This window comes from Dermacentor variabilis, chromosome 5 (assembly GCF_050947875.1).
Source record: "Dermacentor variabilis isolate Ectoservices chromosome 5, ASM5094787v1, whole genome shotgun sequence".
NCBI classification, from domain to species: domain Eukaryota; kingdom Metazoa; phylum Arthropoda; class Arachnida; order Ixodida; family Ixodidae; genus Dermacentor; species Dermacentor variabilis.
Window position 1 is genome coordinate 142,969,864 of NC_134572.1, and position 18,713 is coordinate 142,988,576.

General features: G+C 43.6%; 1 protein-coding gene across 1 annotated transcript in view; it reads left to right on the plus strand.

Annotated features, from left to right (window-relative positions):
* Window positions 1-11,657, plus strand: part of LOC142581989 (uncharacterized) — a 65,536-nt gene extending 53,879 nt beyond the window's left edge. Inside the window, exons 3-6 of the mRNA XM_075691424.1 lie at window positions 6,508-6,858; window positions 7,514-7,534; window positions 9,556-9,648; window positions 10,656-11,657. Of these exons, the coding sequence (XP_075547539.1) occupies window positions 6,508-6,858; window positions 7,514-7,534; window positions 9,556-9,648; window positions 10,656-10,717 (527 nt within the window). The 3' untranslated portion in view covers window positions 10,718-11,657. The remainder of the gene's footprint in view (window positions 1-6,507; window positions 6,859-7,513; window positions 7,535-9,555; window positions 9,649-10,655) is intronic.
* The last annotated feature ends 7,056 nt before the right edge of the window (window positions 11,658-18,713 follow it).

Sequence of the window (18,713 nt, forward strand, 5' to 3'; positions counted from 1 at the left end):
TGGAAAAAAGGAAAGCTCTATGGTGATGTAGAACGAAAATTCAGGCAGAAGCGGGGTTTGCAACCAGAGATTTGAACTGGCAAAGCATCGGTCGCAACCACTACAGCATGAGCTTGCCATTTTAGTGGAGAAATGGTTATGTCTTGCTTGCTCCGCTAGATTTTGAACAGGCGGTGCTGTTTTATACTGTGCGGAAGTGGTCAATCAAGACACTATATTGCGAGTTTGTTGGAGAAGGAAGTTGCCGTTGAACACTTCTGGCCTAATTATGAGACCAAGACGACAAGTAATTCCATGAGGAAGCCATCCAGTGCATGGTCGAAAAAAAAAGGAACGCGAAAGTTACACGGTTGGCATAAGCAAGCGAAAACGCTTGGTACTGACAACCTAGTAATCAGATTTTGGATAATTCAAATGGCGGAGACACGAGTTTGAGACTTGAATACTGTGAAGGCGTTATTTGTGTTCAGTGCCGTCTTCAACATGTTTGGCACGTCCTCGCTTTTGGCTCTTCTTATTTACTCCCCTAACACTGAGTTTAATATGCTAGCATAGGGGGATGCTTTACGAAACTATCCGATCCATGTACATTGAGCCAAAATCACCGCGAGAAAGTACGTTACCTTCGTTCGCATTATGGTCAAACAGTCGCACCAGCATCGGGAAAAAAAAAAAAGATTGGCATAATTTAACACCGTGCATATCTTGAGGGCTGACTGGCATACGAAAGGGGGATCTGAAGATAGTGATATACGTTCGATCGCTGAAACGCTGATGTTCTTTGATGCCTTAGACGCAGTAAACCACAGAGAAGTTGCGCTGGACTGAAAAAAAAAGGCGTTTCGTCTGGTCATGTCAGCAGGATCCAAGGACGTCGGTCGCCATGTCTCTAGCCTGCAACATATGAGGACTTCGTGTCTGTATACCTTGAAAATGGGGATCCTCTAGCGCCCAAGTGATGATAATGGTGATGCTGCGAACATGGTGGTGCTGCTACAGTAAATTCGTAACTTGAGAATTCTCCTATGCCCCCGAGCAAGGAAAGACCCAGGAACTCTCGGCATCTTCTTATAGGCAGCTTGCACCGTCCGAAGTGTGCCTACGACGCTTTCGTTTATCACCCTAATGTCGCCAACAGCGGCTGCTAGGGAGGGGAACAAAATAAGACCAAAAGAAGCGATGGCAACTCATGCGTCTGTGGTAATCTGAGCGTTGCGCACCACGCTCTGCACCGAACTCGAACTCATTAGTCTTCGCGCTTCGGTTCACAGTGACGAACATACGCAAATCATGCGCACAGTATGCGCACTTCGACGTTTCCACATCACGGATACACTTCCCTCATGATTAGCGACAGAAAATTTCACGGCAAATATTTATCACGATCGTCCCGTTTTGCTTCCACCAGTCACCATAGTTGCGTTCTGGGTCTACGCTCAGCTCCGGACAGCTTTAGAGCAAGGTTGGCCTATTCCATATCGCAATTCGCGATATGGAATAGGCCATATCACATATCGCAATTTCACTGCAGCGTTTACCGCTCACTTCTGCTCATTATTTACCAATGCCAATGTAAGACTCTGCTCTTCTGCGGAACGTGATAAAGGGAAGCAAAGATTGGCATGATGCCGCGATGCCCATCAGGCCTTTTTTGTTTTTTCCTTTCGATACTCAGAGAAGCGTAGTTAGAGAGTTACGCCCACTTGCATGACTTTCCTGGTTGTCGACCATCCCTACGCACGCAGCAGCTCTCTGGCCGTATCAAAATTGCGTGCTTAGCTATAATTTAGCGAGATCGGTACGAAGAGGAGCAGGTACGTCGCGCTTGTTGGACGTGTCTCATTACCGGAACTACGCCTGCCTTTCTTTTCGCCTGCTCATAGAAGCCACAATGTTGCTTTATTTAGGTGTGACACTTATTTCAGAGGCTTTGAAAGATTCTCTCGGCGTCAGTGCAAAAAGGCAACGTCACGCAACACCCCTGCTGCTCACATGAAAAAAATGCGAGCGTAAAAAAACAGTGCGTTCAGCCTCACGTATTTTTTTTCACAGTTGGTTTCGAGTTGGCTATAAGACCAATCATGTTTTGTTGTATTGGTTTCATAAAATAAAATGATCTTGATGTTGATGATTATGCTGATTATAACACACGCGCGAAACAAAGATAGGTTAAGAAATGCCACTCGTATAAGTTCTACGTTTGTATAATTTGTGCAAAAAGAAACACAAAACCGATGATCCTGCGTCCGTTCGAGCAAACTGAATGTAATTTTATTTTTGAGTTCCGGCTGTTTTGAGTTCCAACTTGCTCGCTGTTTCCCATCAAAAACTTGCATTCCTCCTCCTCCTCATCTCATGTCATACGCATTACTACACAAAGGCGCATCGAGTGTGTGTGTGTGCATATATATATATATATATATATATATATATATATATATATATATATATATATATATATATATATATATATAGGCGAAATCTGTTAACCCCATTAAGAAACCAAGCAGGGTGTTAGGTTACCAATAAATATTTTCTGAGGATTGCCAAGAGGGTTCTATTGAAAAATGCACGGTTTCTACTAGATTCGCCATAATTTAATACCTTTTCGCGTTGCTTCACTGATGCAATCTCTGAAAGCTAGGCTTCCTAGAATATTGGGACCTAATTATGACGCTATTGGCACGCAGGTGTTTGCCAGAGTATGTTTTCGGAAATGGCAATTAGAGAACGAAATCACGTTTCAAACGTGCAGCGCTTTTCTCTTTCACCTTGACTTAAAGCAAACTTGCTTTTCTCAATAGCCACTCATAAGCATCGTTTTATTTCACCTCCCTTAACAAATTTAACATATAGGACGAGTCGCACTTCAGCTAGTCTCCACATAGAAAGTTCCTTCGTTGTAGCTTTATAATATAGCTAGGCACGTTTTAGACAGTTTGAAAGAGAAACTGCCGCCCTCTTCAAGCAGTTATTGTTTATTTTTTATTTTGTATGGTAGAATACACCTGCCACAGTGAAGGGGAACATGAACTTAAAATTGCTGATCTGCACAACTGCCCAGTATATCTTTGAGGTGGAAATTTTTGTCAATTGAGGGAAAAATAAATGGTGTGTTGGCACAATTCTTGAATGCTATTGGCATGATCGCTGAAAGTCATTGTGAGATTGGCTTCGCCGAAATATTTCGGTTGGACTTCTTTGTTTATCATATAAATAATGACATGATAACGCGTCCGCCAAAAAGAAGTTTATATCTGCAAAATATTCAGCAAGACACTGTATCTAGCAAGTGCTATTGTAGGGCGTTTCGCCCTTCAAGCTTTTAGCTGGCGTTTCACTAAATGCACTGGCGTGAGAAATGCTGAAATCAGGTCATTGTGGTTCTATCTAAAACTACCTCAGGTGGAGTTGTTTTGTGATCAAACAGCTGGCGTGAATAGACAAATGGGGCGTTATACTTAGAAAGAATATAGCCACCGGCTCTAACGAGAGTCTGAAGCGCGCACGCCTTCTCTCCTTACCGCTTCGAATTTCCTGTCGAGGCCTCTTATCAACAGTGGTACGGTATTTACATTGCAGAAAAAAAAAAGATAAAGTACAAGTAGCTTTGATAATGTGAACCTGGAGCGCAATTGAGAGAGTTCCTGCTTCTCCCCAGACGTCTTAGCATTAGCGGTTTACCGAGTTATCGAGAGTTGTACCGCAGCAACAAGGCTAGTAGCGACATCGTGTGACCCTTTGTCTAACCATATTGCCTTGGACATGATTCGCTGTTTCATAAGCTTAATTTCGAAAAAGCTATCAAAATAGATAACGTGATCAAGACTCTGTCGCTGCCGAAATTTTATACCAGCAGCTAAATAAAACGCTACTGTATACTGCAACAATAGCTCTGTGTTTGTCGCGCTGAAGTCTGCGGCACAAGGGGTCATTATCAACCCGACCACTTACCTGAATAAATCAAGCAGGCTAGGTGACTTTTTCGCACTGGCCCCCTTTAACGGCTACGCCAATAGATCACCATCATCATCGCGTTTTCGCTACCGGCAATCTGCCGATTCGCAAACGGTAAAGAAGTTTGCGACAAACTAAAGCTCTTTATCATGGAAACTAGTTCTTGACGCTTAGGTTCCACCGCCCCTGTGCATCTCCCGCATTCAACTTGAGTGCTAGATTATTCCAAAACTGTATAGAAGTTGCACCCGTACATGGGGTCACAGCGAACTTTAGCCAGGCTTTAAATATATGCAAATGGCCTCGTAGCGGTACAGAACCAAGGTAATTTCGTTTGCTGTCGCTTGGAGATCATCAAATTTTTTTTTTCATTCCGCCTAATTAGATAGTTAATCTTAGATATTTATTACTCAGCTTCCTTAAATATTCTTATTAGATGAAAGTGTCAATGAGAAAATACGTAGAGCTACATGAAAAAACTGCCGATACAGCTTTCTGTTGCTCAATACGTGGTGCATAAAAGGGTTTTCGAGCGTGAAAGAAGCCCGCGAATACACGCAAACTGCCTCGATCTGCCAGTTGAGCTCAAATTTTTCATGTATTCGGGGGCTTTTGTCAGGCTTGGAAAAACCCTTTTATCTTGCACAAATTGAGCAATAGAAAGCCGCATCTGGATTTATTCATGTCGCTCTACAATTTTATCATTGACTGTTCTCATCTACTTATAATATTTGAGAAGTTGATTAATTAATTAGGAGTACAAGCTATGCCGTTTATATAAACTCGGTTTGCTGAAAAATAATGATGCCATGACAAACCTAGCAAGGCTAGAGGAAAACTTCCTTGCTTATAATGTGCGCCATCCTGACTGTAGCCAAATGTAGGACCAATTACGGAAATCAAATGTTAAAATTTCAATTGCCTACACTTATAAACCACATAATAAAAGAAAATGAGATTGACATATCATGTACATCACCAAAACAACGGCGTTTAATGTTTGCATAATGATGTGATACGATGATTTTCTATTTGACTACTCTATAATCCCCTTTACAGTGACGTTTTATAACTCCTGTAAGTGTTTTCCTCTTAGCAGGTTGTACTCCTTTAGCCGCACGCTTTTATGCTTCCCCGTGTGATAGGGGGTCAGGGCTCCTTAAGCTATTTTTACAGCTTTTACCTGTCCTCCTCGTAACATTTTCTTGTTGCGGAATAAACACAATTCAATCCAATTGAATTACCTAATTAGGCGGAATGAAAAAAATTATTTGAATATGTCCAAGTGACGGCAAACAACATTACCTTGGTTCTGCCCAGCTACGTGGCATTCGCATATTTTTTTTAATTTTGGCTAAATTTAGCAGGGACACCCTGTACAAGCACAAACAGCATGCTCTAGAGATTGACCCCAACTGTTCTTGTTCAGCTTGTAGAGCATAGCCTATGGGATGAGGAAAAGGCAACATTAACCAAGCCGAAAGCCTCTGTAAATTCTGTAATGCTGATTACCAATTTTCTTGACGGAAGCGAGAAAAATACGATCCGATGATACATTGTCAAACAGACAGTAATATAAACGCATTATTTTTAGAGATTCAGTCTCTTATCGTACATTTAACTGTACAAAAAAGTGCGATTACTTCCAATTAGCGCCCCAGTGTATTACCGCACAGTAGGTTTTGAGGACGAGCACATTGTTTGCCGACGGATCGATGTTTTATGTTTATTCATAATTGCGACGAATCATAATTTTCAACAGACTCCACATAAATATTTCGTAGGCAGTGTCAAAGTAACTGTAGCTATAATGCGTTTCTCAGCGCAACTCTATTTCTCTGAAATGCAAGTGCTCTTGACAAGCTAAGATAAGAGCGATACTTAAACAATTCATGGGAGCAAGATATTTATTGGAATAATAAACACAAGTATACTATTCTTTCGCATAACTGGGTAGATGTGTTTAGACTACTTATGTTGCTTTATTTGGTGGCCTAAGAATATGTAGCAAGCAAAGAGCGAAAGCTCGACGAAATTGGGTTTTACAAATGCAGCATCATTATACAGATTGCGTTGATTCATCACTGACAGTAATAAAGCTTACTCTCAAGGTTATTCCTAATGAATCTTATGCCAAGTTTTGTTTACGGTCCGTGAGACCGCCGAGTACCTTCACGTACTCACATTACTAACATGTCACGTATCTGACGCGTGTAATTTCATCCCTTAGCGATCAAGCTAATTTCTCAAAATATTCATTTCATTTTTTTTTTTGCAAAGGGATAGACAGTTGGGCGAGTTGGTACGGTAACATGATCGTGGCTAACTGATCTGCTCCTTTCTGTGTCGTGTTCAATTCGCGCTACTAGCCAAGATCAATTTTTTTTATTGGTGCCCCCCTTACATGCGGCTTGCAGATTCAGGTGAATTCACCTTTTTAACTTCAATTCAATTAGATTTGAAGATGATTGTAAAGCCGTCTGCGTGGAAAAAAGTATTTATCATAGCTCATTTTTCTTTGACCTTCACCTTCTGTGCCAAACTTTGCAGTGCCGGCCAAGTCATTCACCTTCAACTACAGCAGCTCGACGGCAGCCTTAGAAGAACAGTACCGATCACGCTCTGCGGAAAGTGCCGTGAGACTGCTGTGCATGGCTCGGGGCACGTACCCAAGGCCAGAACTCAAGCTTTTCCTGATCAAGGGAGCAGCTAGGAGGGCAGCAGGTGACGCGGGTATCCGAACTTACGCTACGGCTACAATAGAGGACGGGCTCTTCAACGTAGCTCTTCATGCCGACATGAACGAAGGCCAGCTATCCACGTTGGCCGATCTCTTCGAGTGCGTGTTGGAAATCCCGTACAGCAGTTATGTGACGACGCGAAGGATGAGCCTCGCACACGGTGAGCTGGCAGTCGAAGTTTTCTTGATCCATTGATTAGTTATGTTTAACGCCCCAACGTTGCATGGTGATTATGAGAGATGCTGTAATAGGGTAATAGCAGTCTCCGCATTCAGTAACATCCAGCGGGATTGCACGCTCACATAACTCCGCACTGTGCAGTGCATTCACGTTGTCTTTACCTTAAATGTGACAAAGTTGTCGGATACGCAGTGTTTAAATGACCAGGAGTTATTTTTAAATAACCATATGCCAGCGCAAGTCCATCATCTCCATCATCAATCCATCAAATCCAAGTCCATCATATCCATCATCATCCGCCGAGGTGCCATCGACCCTAAATGTTAGGTTGCGCACAAGCACGTTAATTGAGTTATCGTGTTCACTTCCAACTACGCAGCATCAGTTCCACGAAACAAATGTTTTGAAACAAGTGAATTCGCTTTGCGGGTGTGTTTCCGTTTAGAAAATCATGTTGGATGCTTTTGGCACCCAACATACCACACATGTTTACTCTCATTTTCTTCAAATCTTTATGTTATCAAATTCCACGTAGATTTCGTGTTGTTCCGTGTGGTATATCTTGTTAATTTGCAAGCTGAAATTACTCGCAACATGCAGAGACCTTACTCCACTGTACGTTTTGTTTCTTACAGAACTCACCTGGGGAGCTTATGGTAAGTTACTACTCCTTGGTAATGGTACAGCTGCGCATTCTCGCCGTACTGAGGCTGCCTAGGCAAAGCTGGTCATACAATGTGTTTTTGATTATCATTGTCAACGCTCAGGCGTGTATGCTATTGATGCACAGTCTCAATATTCAGATCCTTATTTTAATTCGCTCGTTGCTATACTTGGCCTTCCGAAGCCATTCCCAGCATGGCAATGCCTCAGCAACGTGAACCGAAAACCTGGTACTGTATGTGCCCAAATCAAGGGTGGCATTTGAAAAGATATTGAATGTGTTTATGAACACAATGCAAACTAAGCTGATGAAAGCCGCGGTTAATTCTTCTCTCAGATTCTACTCTTCTCTACTTCTCCTACTGCTGTGTTTTCTTTTTCTTTGCGGAGTTCTGGGCCCATGCTGCTCTAAAGATATAAATTAAAGGCATGTTCCGCACAAGATCCTTGCATTATTACACCTGGCGAATGGCGATGATGCCCGACTATGAGAACAGGCGTTATTGAAAACACCAAAAATCAAATGCGCCATGGTTTACTGGCTTTTGTAGGATGTTCGGCAGAGGCACCTGGAATTGAAAGCGTCTCGCGAACGCGTGTCTTGCCGGCCGAAGTGTGCAGCACGCGTACATATCACAACGGGTTTTGTTTTTGACGGGCGGTCGCCGAACCTATCCTTCTTTGCTGTCCTTGCTTCAGAATTTCTAACAAGAAAGTGTGCTCTACTTAGTTGCTGCGAAAATCTGCCCGATGCATGTACGTCAAGCATCATCACCAACAGACTAAAACATCTATATACATCCACTTGAGACTAATTATTCGTGATTACAGCATCGACGTTACCTTTCGTGCAACCCACACAGACAGACAAGACCTTTGAGTGGCTTTTAGCTAATAATTTGGAATACATTAAGACGAAAGCCTAAGTGGCCCGTTGCAATGGCCCATACCCCAAAAAAGCTGCGTCTTGTCCAGTGACGCAAAAAATCAGTGATGTGAAAAATACCATCATCAAGAATGACTCATACCCACGTAAGCAAGCAAAGATGCAATGGCTCAACATGAATGAAGAAGCGAAAGAAAGAAGAAAGAAAGCGAAGAAAAAAATAAAGAAAGACGGAAAGAAAGAAAGAACGAAAGACAGAAAGAAAGAGGCAGCGCATTACATGCTCGCATGTGTAGTTGAGGAGGTCGACCTACAGTTTACTTCACACTGCGGCTCGTTATGTCTTCTAAGAAGACTGAACCCTGCGATAGTATAACTCAGTAGATTACCACGTCTACAGCCGGCTTTCGCGTAGACGTGTTACAGGAGTGTACCATGCTGCCAAGCTTTTTTTCTCATGTCATGTTCTACCGGCTATACATTGGCGGCCAGCTATGGGTTTATACAGCCGCGGCAATGGAAATTAATGCTGTTATCCAGCAAAGGCGCCAGCGCAGAGACTCCGAAGCGGCCGCATGAACAATATGTCGATCAGAACGCGAATGCGGGGTCAGCGAGGAATGTTCTCCAAAAACAGCCACTAATAAGACTCAATTTGGCCACATGCGAACTTATCGTTACGTCGGATATGTCTATGACGCCATGCAGCTTCGCAGTGTTGCGTACGCAGTGCAGCAGCTACGGCCCGCGTGGTTGCTATCGCTGTCATTATTTCACCCTTCGAGTCAAGCTGCAATTAATAAAGGACGGCACATTTATGGACTTGTATTTGTGAATGTGCAACAAAGCTGCTACTGCTTCTTAGAATACACGTTTCCCTTGCATCTTATCACCAATTGCTCTGAAACAGGAACCAAACAGTTTTTTTAGATAGTCTGGGTGTTCCTATTTCCAAACAGAGAAACGCGCACTTCTTTTCCCTAGTCTCCTCTTTTGGTGTTGCAAGAGAAAGCATCTACAGGGCAGTAAACTGCCAGAACGTAAGGACTATTACGTATCGTAATGAAACAGTTTCTGGCGCACTATACTTTTGATTGTTATGTAATAACTGTGTTGCTGTCTTTGCAGGCTCTTCTGCCGCCTCCTCCGTTCCGATCCTGTCATTTTATTCCATTGCACTGAGCTTAAGCATCTATATTGTTACTACGTTACAGAGCAATGGTAAGTCATGTCATACCCAAATGAATGGCACTTAAAGCTACTTCAGCCACAATTATTTTCCTTCTAAAGACATGGAAGGTCAATTTTCGACGCTTAGGTCAGCTGTAATTTCCCCATTTCATAACATAGCTCCTCTTGAGGCTACATTGTGACACTGCTCTTTCTATACATAAAAGTTAGCATCCATTTCTCGTAGTCTCAATAGAGACACGCCTACTTATTTGTCCTCTTCTGGGGGATTGCATTTCAGCCACGAACAACTTGAAGTTATCCTTCAGCGCAAGACGCGCCCGCACCATTACAACTTACACGAATGTTATCGATAGTTCTATTCGTTGTCTCTTGTTACCGAACCTCGTGTAATCTGATTGTATACACGATGCGAATGGCGTAGAACATTCTGGAAGATACGCGGGCACCAGCGATTACTCTGGAACCTTCGATCGATGACTGATGCATAAAAGTTGACGCGCTTGACCAGGAGATCAAATTTTCACGATCGGCGATTGCGTTCGCCACTTTCGTTGTGCTTTGAGTGGAGCCTGTTTTTGAGGGCATAGGTTGACCCATTAAAACTTACTTTTATCATTCACAGTTTTGCTACTGTGTGTTCTTTGCCGTGAGTACTACGTGACCACATGATTGAAGTATCCGGATTTAATCTGTACTACCGGTGACACATACATATAAAATACAAGTCATATATATGTATATAGCCTGTTTTTCGGCATTCCTTACGTTAACGCCAAAGAAGAAAATATTAACCTGGCTACTTCGACTACTTCAGCGAGTGACACTATCTAAAGCCCGCATCGACGTAAGATTTTTTTAGAAGGTCTGATTGGAAAAAAATTTGTTCGGGCAAATTACTGCACGTGTCAGGACATCTAGGAGCGCCATTGATACTTTAAAAAGGAAACGGTGCTGTATCTATACCATTCATTTTACTTTTGGCAAACACACGCATGTGGTATATTGATTGATTCTCATTTCGTGCATTTGTGCAGATGGCTATGATGGAAGGCGCCACATATTCAAAAGCTTCGCGAAGAAACAACAGGACACGTAGCGCTGCTACGAAAGGACGGTCCGTGGTTTTGTGGCTGTTTTAGTGAAGTTAACTGCGGGATTCGTGAACGTGGTGCCTGTTTCATCAGAACCGAATCGTTCCCAGAGTGGTGTGACAAGGCGTGGAGGCGTCTAACTGTGTAAACAACGCACGTGAACGCCGTTGTACGCCTGGGATGCAGCAACGACAGCGTGTCGGCGCTTTCAGTGGATGAAGGAGCACCTCACCCAACAAACTTTCAACATCGTCCAAGGCCATTTGCGCACTTATGGTGGAGCGTCTACGACACAGATGGAGCCAAGTGCCAGAAATTGGTTTTACGTTCTTGTGTGGAAGGTTATTGTTGGCTTTTAAAATGTAGCAGTTGATTCGCTGCGTTTCTTACATTCGCGCATTTGCTCTAACCTTTACACGTGGCCTCGATTTGGTTTCCAGGGTCACAGAACGCGCACTGTGGCACTCCCAGGAGTTCTCACAGAAATATGTCAGGTTGATCAAAAGCAACCTTTATTGGACAATTTTGGCTCCGCGCCTTGCAAATAAAAGAATGCTGCTGTACAGAGCAGTTTCATTGGCAGGTTGTTAGTGAAGTATGTTTTTGCTTTGCTTTAACCTAGTGAAGTGTATGAGGAATGCCGTTCTAGTCCATGCAACGGTACACGCCGTTGAGAGAATGATTCCTGCACTGACAGTTAACGGTTTACTGATGTTTCCAAAAGGTGAGTTTTGTTTTCGTTGCCCTAACGTTTAACGGATACCTGCCTACAGAAACTGCTTTGAAATGAGTAGACATATTTAAATTCGAGCATCAAACTAAAAGCATCTGATGCAGTATAAGAATGAGAAAATAGGGTTGCACTTGATTTGTTTCCCATCTTCTTTATTTCTTGTACACTCGGCCTCTGAATCGAAGTGACATCATTTGTATGAAACAAATATATTACGGCAAAAGAAAGCAGTGCAGTTTAGCGATCACTCGCGCTCTGAACTCCTTTATAACAACAAGAGAATCACAGAATGGAAACTGCCATCTTCTCAAGAAGTTCATTGTCGCGCGCGCAACAATAGCGTTGTCCGACGCAGCATCGCTGTCTTGGTCTCCGAAACGCATGCACAAACTCTTCCACCCTCGCAGTCTGTGCAACACACAAAACTCCAAATAAGTAACAATGACGCACTGATTATCACATATATGCAGCGTCCAAGTTAATGGCGTTAGTTTAACCCTCAGTGTTGCTGGCGAACAAAATTTTTGTTTCCTTCGTGCTTGGGCGAGAGTAAAGTGGCGAAGAGGAGAGAGAGGAGGTAGCCTGACGATGATTTGGTGGTGGCTAGTCGTGGTTGGCCTAACCGACAGCAAAGCCAATTTCAAATTGGATTTGCGGTGCCAGTACTTTGCTGTGCCAGTATACCTGTATATATAAGAGACTGAAAATTAGTTCATCTTTTCCGACTCTTTCCTCGCGCCAGCCAGTGACGTGACTAATATTGCCAACACGGATTTGTACCATAAACGGACGTGACACACCTCCGACGGTGCATAATCCTGCAACTGCGTCGCACAACGAACAATTTGTTAATGACTCAGCTACAGCAGCGATGGCGGACTATAAAGTGGTGTGCTTTTTATCGCTCGTAAGTAGCCAGGACAAACTGAAAGTCTGGGAAGACGTGAGGCAGAATAAATCAAGGCTTTTTTTTTAGTTTCCATCACAAACGCATGCGGCACACAAGTTCACACGTCATGTTCCATGCACGTTCACTTCTATTGAAAAATTATGTGTCAAGCTGTAATCGTGGGTACAAGGAGGAGGGACGTTTCGTACGCGCACATCATGTGGCTATGTGTTTAATACTGCTGCTGACATCATTACATAGGTCACGGACTTAGCGTGTATGCACGGGACTCGCTGCATACGTGCTTATTTGTTTCAGCTGTTAGATGGGCCTCGATTGAAAGGCCACCCGAGGCGCAACATAGCAAGGCAAAAAAAATATATAGAAGACCACGCAACAGCGAAAACATAGGCTTGTCGATCAAGAAAGAAGTGAGCTCTGGGAGAGCTCAAGAACAAGAGCCGGATTGTTGTAATTTATTTATTTATTTATTTAGTTATTTATTGAAATAAGTGACAGGCTCCTTCACATGGGAGCATGGTGTGAGCGGGATAGTATACATGAAAATTGCAAAAGCATAGGAGCACACACATCGACTGTAGTGAAACGTTGTAGAATTGTTAGCGACAAACATCAGACATTATATTTTTAAAATCAAAGGAAGAGGTTATACAAATTTTAGGTTTTAGAAACGTAGCTATATAAAAACGGAACAGAACTTGGAACAGAACTAAAGAAGAGCACAGTTTCATACATGTAATACATCATTAGAAAATATTTTGTTTTGGCTGAATTTATTTGGACACTTCGTGCTGTGAGATTTATACAAACGTTCACTGCTGTTCACTGCTAGACAGGCAACAGCAGAAGCTAAGACTGCCAATCACTACAGAAAGAATGAAAGTAATCACCCGAGAAATGCGCAATTAGCACTCGGTTGTTCAATAGTAAGTCTACGCTGCCAGCGCAACTCATAGAATTTGTTTTTATTTTCGAGTTATATACTCCTGACACTTCCTCTGGTGGTAATAACGAACTCAGTCCGCTGAATTCAGTGCCGTTTATGCGACGATTTCTTACGAAGGACCATGGAGTGATGTCGTGAAACACGGCTTAACGAGGTGACTTCCTAGGGCTTCAAAAGAGAAAATGGAAACAAAACCTTCAAGGTTTCTCCAGCTTCCACGTGATCAGGACCCATCGCCAAGGGTGCGTTCAGGAGTGGAGAAGGACGTACAGGAGTATTCCGACGTGTCCTTGCGTTAATTAATGAGCATGACTGAGCGTTTTATTCGTGCCGAGACGCAAGCTTCCGCGAGCCTTGTTGGCCAGATTTCTCGTGCAAACAATGCATCGGCTTCTTTAGGCGTTTTTCAATCGTTTTTGTGACTTGCATTTGTTAGTAGATACCTGTAGTGTGTGCAATCGCGCGTCAAAATTTTACATCGTGGCGTGCATTGTAGCTCAGCATTTTGACGTCTCTGTGGATTTCTGTTTGTTATTGAGTGCCTGAACCGTTTCAAGATACAAGGTACCACGAACGAAGAGGAGCGTCCCTCGCATGAAGCCACGCCAATCCGGGCCAGTGACACTGGAAGCCGCTTATCTGTTACTATGATCTAGGCGTTCAGGCCTCTACATTGAGAAAAAAATTTCCAGAAGACCGTCGAGAAAACCCCTGTATTTTTCCTGCCGGTATCAAATGAAGCGTAGCGTAAGTCAATAATATCGTTGACTTCCCGTGAAGGGAGCTATTCGGTAAGAAATGACCAGCGGCTGGGCTTGAAGCGGGCTGCTTTACGCTGCCATTTTGGCCGATGAAATGGCTTTCGTGAAAGCTTAAAGAGAACCTTGATATTAGGCGTACTAAATGGCATTTATGTTGTGTGATGGTAAAGCGAAACGGAAGGCATCAACTAACAATCATCTTGACACACTTATTTGATATGGACGACAAGCTTAACAAGGGAACGCTCACTTCTATCAATCATCTTGACAACTTATTTGATATGGACGACAAGCTTAACAAGGGAACGCTCACTTCTATCAAACAAGACGCTTGTACCCGTCACACATTATTCATTATTTCTCATGAAACTGCTCACCTTTGCACCGCGTTAAAGTTTGCACAATGATGCTGTCGACGCTGCTTTGTTTTCAAAACCGACTTTCGAAAACAAAGCATAGGTGAAAACAAAGCAAGCGCACGTACGCGGACGTCTTTGAAAATTTGTGTAATTCTTTTGGCGTAGCACTGTACCTGATCAATGCCACTTATGCGACGTGCCCAGTCATATGTTAGTGAGAGGAGGAATAAGAGAAAGAATCACAGGGAGGGTAAGTATCAAGCTGCCTGCCCTGTGCTGGGGAAAGGAATTAGGGGGTCCAGCAGTAAAGTCCATTGCAAGACTGATATTTTATGAAAGCTAGGCCGCGCGGGTTCACACCCAGTGGTTTTCACTGAAGCTCCTTGCATGTCACAAATGATTTAGCTGGCGTCCTGCATTTCGAAGTGACTCGTTACCACCATGTACACACTTTTCTGTACTCGAAGACAGAGCAGCGCAGAAAGCAGGGCTCTGCTTCCAACGTGGCTTCTTTCCATGCTCTTCCGATGCTCTAAAAAATAAAGAGCATAATCTTTAGCGTTTTTATCCGCTAGCGGAGCTGTAGTTATAGGCGGACCTCTTCTTTCAAAGACATCCCGGAAGCTAACCCCCAACCCCCGGCTTAGAAATATCTCAAATAGGATTCTTCACAACTTCCGCCTTGCCCGATTTATTCCTAAAGCGGTCTTGGACCCAAGTATTGCATGACATCAAAGGACGAGACGGCCAACTGAAAGAAAGTTTAGAAGAGGCGCATTCCGCTCGAATAGCAACGAAAAAGGGCGCATTTATATGCACGCTACATGCGCAGATTATCTTATTCCTTTGCGAGTACAGCGCCGACTTTTGTATAAAACACTGTATGTCCTACTTGTTGTTGCTTATTTCTCGCTTGACGTGGCTGTGCTCTAGTGTTATTCTTTTATTTTATTTGGCTTGCTGGCTAGTTCATTTGAAGACACCGCGTCTATCCTTCGACAGGCGCCCTTCGCTTTATTTCTTGCTAGGATCCTTTTTTTTTCCTGCGAATGTACACTTTGCAGCTTGTTCATCCATTAGGCTTCTTTATTTATATGTCGTCTAACTTCAGTTATCAGTGGAACTGAATGTGTCGTCTATATACGATATTGCTAGCAACGCCTTTAGACATCTCTTTTATTATTTTCACTGAGTCTCAGAGCTTTCCCAAACACCGTATTGCAACTGCTGTAATAAGCTATGACAAGATAACGAACGCCGTTTTCTGTAACGTGACCAGAAAACTAGATACTGTGACATCAGTAATGCATTAATAAGATAAACGAAAAAAATACACGCAGAAACTCCTCTGGGAGTTGTCTAAGTATGCGTAAGCATTGCTATCCTTGCTTTATCCATGCCGTCCGATATTATTATCAATGTAATTATGTTTGTATGGGTACGTTTTGTGCCATATTGTTAAAAACGTCATTTTCTGGAATACCAGGGAAAATAAGGGGAATGCGGGAGATGCAAATTCAAGACGATGAGCAGAACGTGAACAAGGTGAATGCAGAAGCCAACGTTTGGACAAGTGGACTTGTCTTCTTCAAGGCTTCTTTTTTGAAGAAGACAAGTACACTTGGTCGAAACGTTGGCTCCTGCATTCGCCTTGTTCACGTTTTCCTCATCATTTTCTGCAAGAGTCACTTATAGAAATATGCTACCTTTGCTTCAAGCGCTATACTATTCGTTTTGTCGCTTACACTGAGTGGACTGTCGTATTGAGATTACAGTCACTAAGATCGGCAACTGAGTCGTGGCTGACTGCACAGGAAATGAGAAGCAAGGCGCAGGGTGTCAAACAAAAAATAAATAGTTAATTTCGAACCCGGTTTCCCCACAGGTAAGGCACTCTAATGCTAATGGTACTCTAACCAATAATTTAGAGACGCGTCTTCTTCTTTATTGCCTACCATTCAAGTCACACAACACAGAAAACATCCACGCAAATTAAAGACCTGCTTCCATGATTTGCAATTGTAAGAATGCCACCCGATATGGCTGGTAAAGATTTAGTAATATTTATGCATGCGCAGCAGCACTTCCGCTTTAGGTATCCAGGCTTTTCTGTATAACTGCAATTTGTGCACTTGTAGGAACCGTGACAAGGATTCCACAAAGCATTCCCGTGCATTACATGCGTCAGTATCAGCATGTCTAACAGCCATGAGAGATCACCAGATGCCGGCCCAGCAACACTGTGGCATCCAATGTCAACCCATGCTCATTTTCTTCTGAGAGGTACCGAATATGGTGAGACCTGGAAGAAATTTTTGCTACCAAGCGCACCGCAAGACATCCCAGAAAATTATAACACCCGCGCAACCCCTAATTCCAACAATTTAGAACAACATCCTTGATTTTTCTCTATATTCTGCAGAAAAATCATTGTGAGGCGCACTGAAGCAATAGACCTTCGAAGCATGTTCTAATTGCCAGTCCGCCAATATGCAAAATTAAGAAAAAGCGTTTCGCGCCTGCTGGTACAATAACTTCTTACAAGGTTTAAAATGCTTTGGCCTGAGCCTACACAGAATAGCATACAATACAGAGAAATCGGCAATATCGTGTCAACGATACCATGGTTCAGTTCTTTAGGTGACACACTACGTATATACTGCAGTGTAAACAGGGGCAATAAAAGAAAAAGATGGGACAATTTTCTAAGGGCGGCCGCGAACGGCTCTATGACTGGTTACAGAAGACCCGAACAAACTCGACCATAAGCATACCATACCTCACTTCAAGGACATTTCTATGAAAAGCGTTGTTGGCCTCACCTAGATACAAGAATGGATTGAAAGCAAGTCTTTCGAGGAAATGAACTAGTTCAAGCCCATCATGTTCAGGTCTCGAAAGATTGGTCGACTCCCGAGGTGCGATCTTGTACGCGTTCCAAAATCGAACGGAGGTGGTCCGTTCTTTACGTCACGAAATAGGCGGTCCGTTCCGTTGCGTTCGTCTGATAGTAGACGACACGGACTGATTGACAGCAGATATCACGTCACAATTGACGTCATGGCGTTCGTCACGGTTCAAATGGACCAATTGTGTGCAGCTCGGTGGAACGGACCGCCTCCGTTCTATTTTGGAACGCATACAAGATCGCACCCCTGATTTCCCAGGGGGAAGAGCCCGAAGTAAAAATTCCCAAAATTCTAGGCGATTCTGCATATTTGTACAGCTCAAATGTATAACTTGTAGCTTGTTCAACACCTTGCTTAAAAGGAAGAAACAATAGCGCGTAAGTTGTAGCATGAGCAGACATTGAAATGTCTGCAACTTTCCGTCCTTCAGCTTTTTCACGCAAAGGTATCATTTGTGTCTCGCTGTATTACTCGCTATCGTTGAATTGTTCACGGTGATGCCCCAGCATTTCACTGGAGTAATCGGCCATTGCATATTAATAAACGCGTTCGGCGTACCATCCCGCTCCCTATGCCAAGAACCCAGACATTTGATCCAATGGACTGTATTGCAACTTGCTTGCCAAAAACCTTTAAGCATATCGACTACTTGCCGTACACACTGTCACTCAGTACTGACACTGCCATTAACACGCAGAAAAAAAAATGCGGCAGAAGCCAGCTCACGATGACTGTCGCCGGCAACGTGTTATCAAAGAATCACTGTAGTGACACAGCGTACTGCCACTGTCGCAATGAGTCACGCATTAGGCGCGTACTCCAGCGGGACTCCTCTATCGCGTTTTCCTAAGAACGACGGGCCGGATCTAGCAGCGCGCCACGTAGCCTGGGGTGGCATGCGAAATGCATGGTGCACCAGTGCGTGCGAACGCTGGGGAACGCGTCATGCGACAACCGGGCCCCTCTCTCGCGCTTATTTCTGACACGCTGCGCTACGTATAGTGACACTGCTGAGAAGTCCGAGAAGACGAGTGTGGCGCGCCGATGCCTGCGGATGCTGGGAATTCTCGCCTCGCTTGCCGCTCACTGAGCAGCACGTACTCAGTGACCCAAGCTGGCGACACGTTAATGAAAGAGCGGTACATACGAAATGCCTTCGCGTCTTTTTCGTGATTGTAGAGCTTCCAATTCCCTGTGGCGCATACCTAAGCTACCAAGGCTGATGTCAAAGACGTTAATTCAACAGCGGCGCATATTTATGATCCATGTTTTGAGGCAACAACAACAACTTACTCGCACATTCCCGCTGACAGAAGTTGGTATAAAGGAGGTTCATTCCAAACCAGCACAGACCGAATCGCAGATACGCGGAGCTCCAAGTCG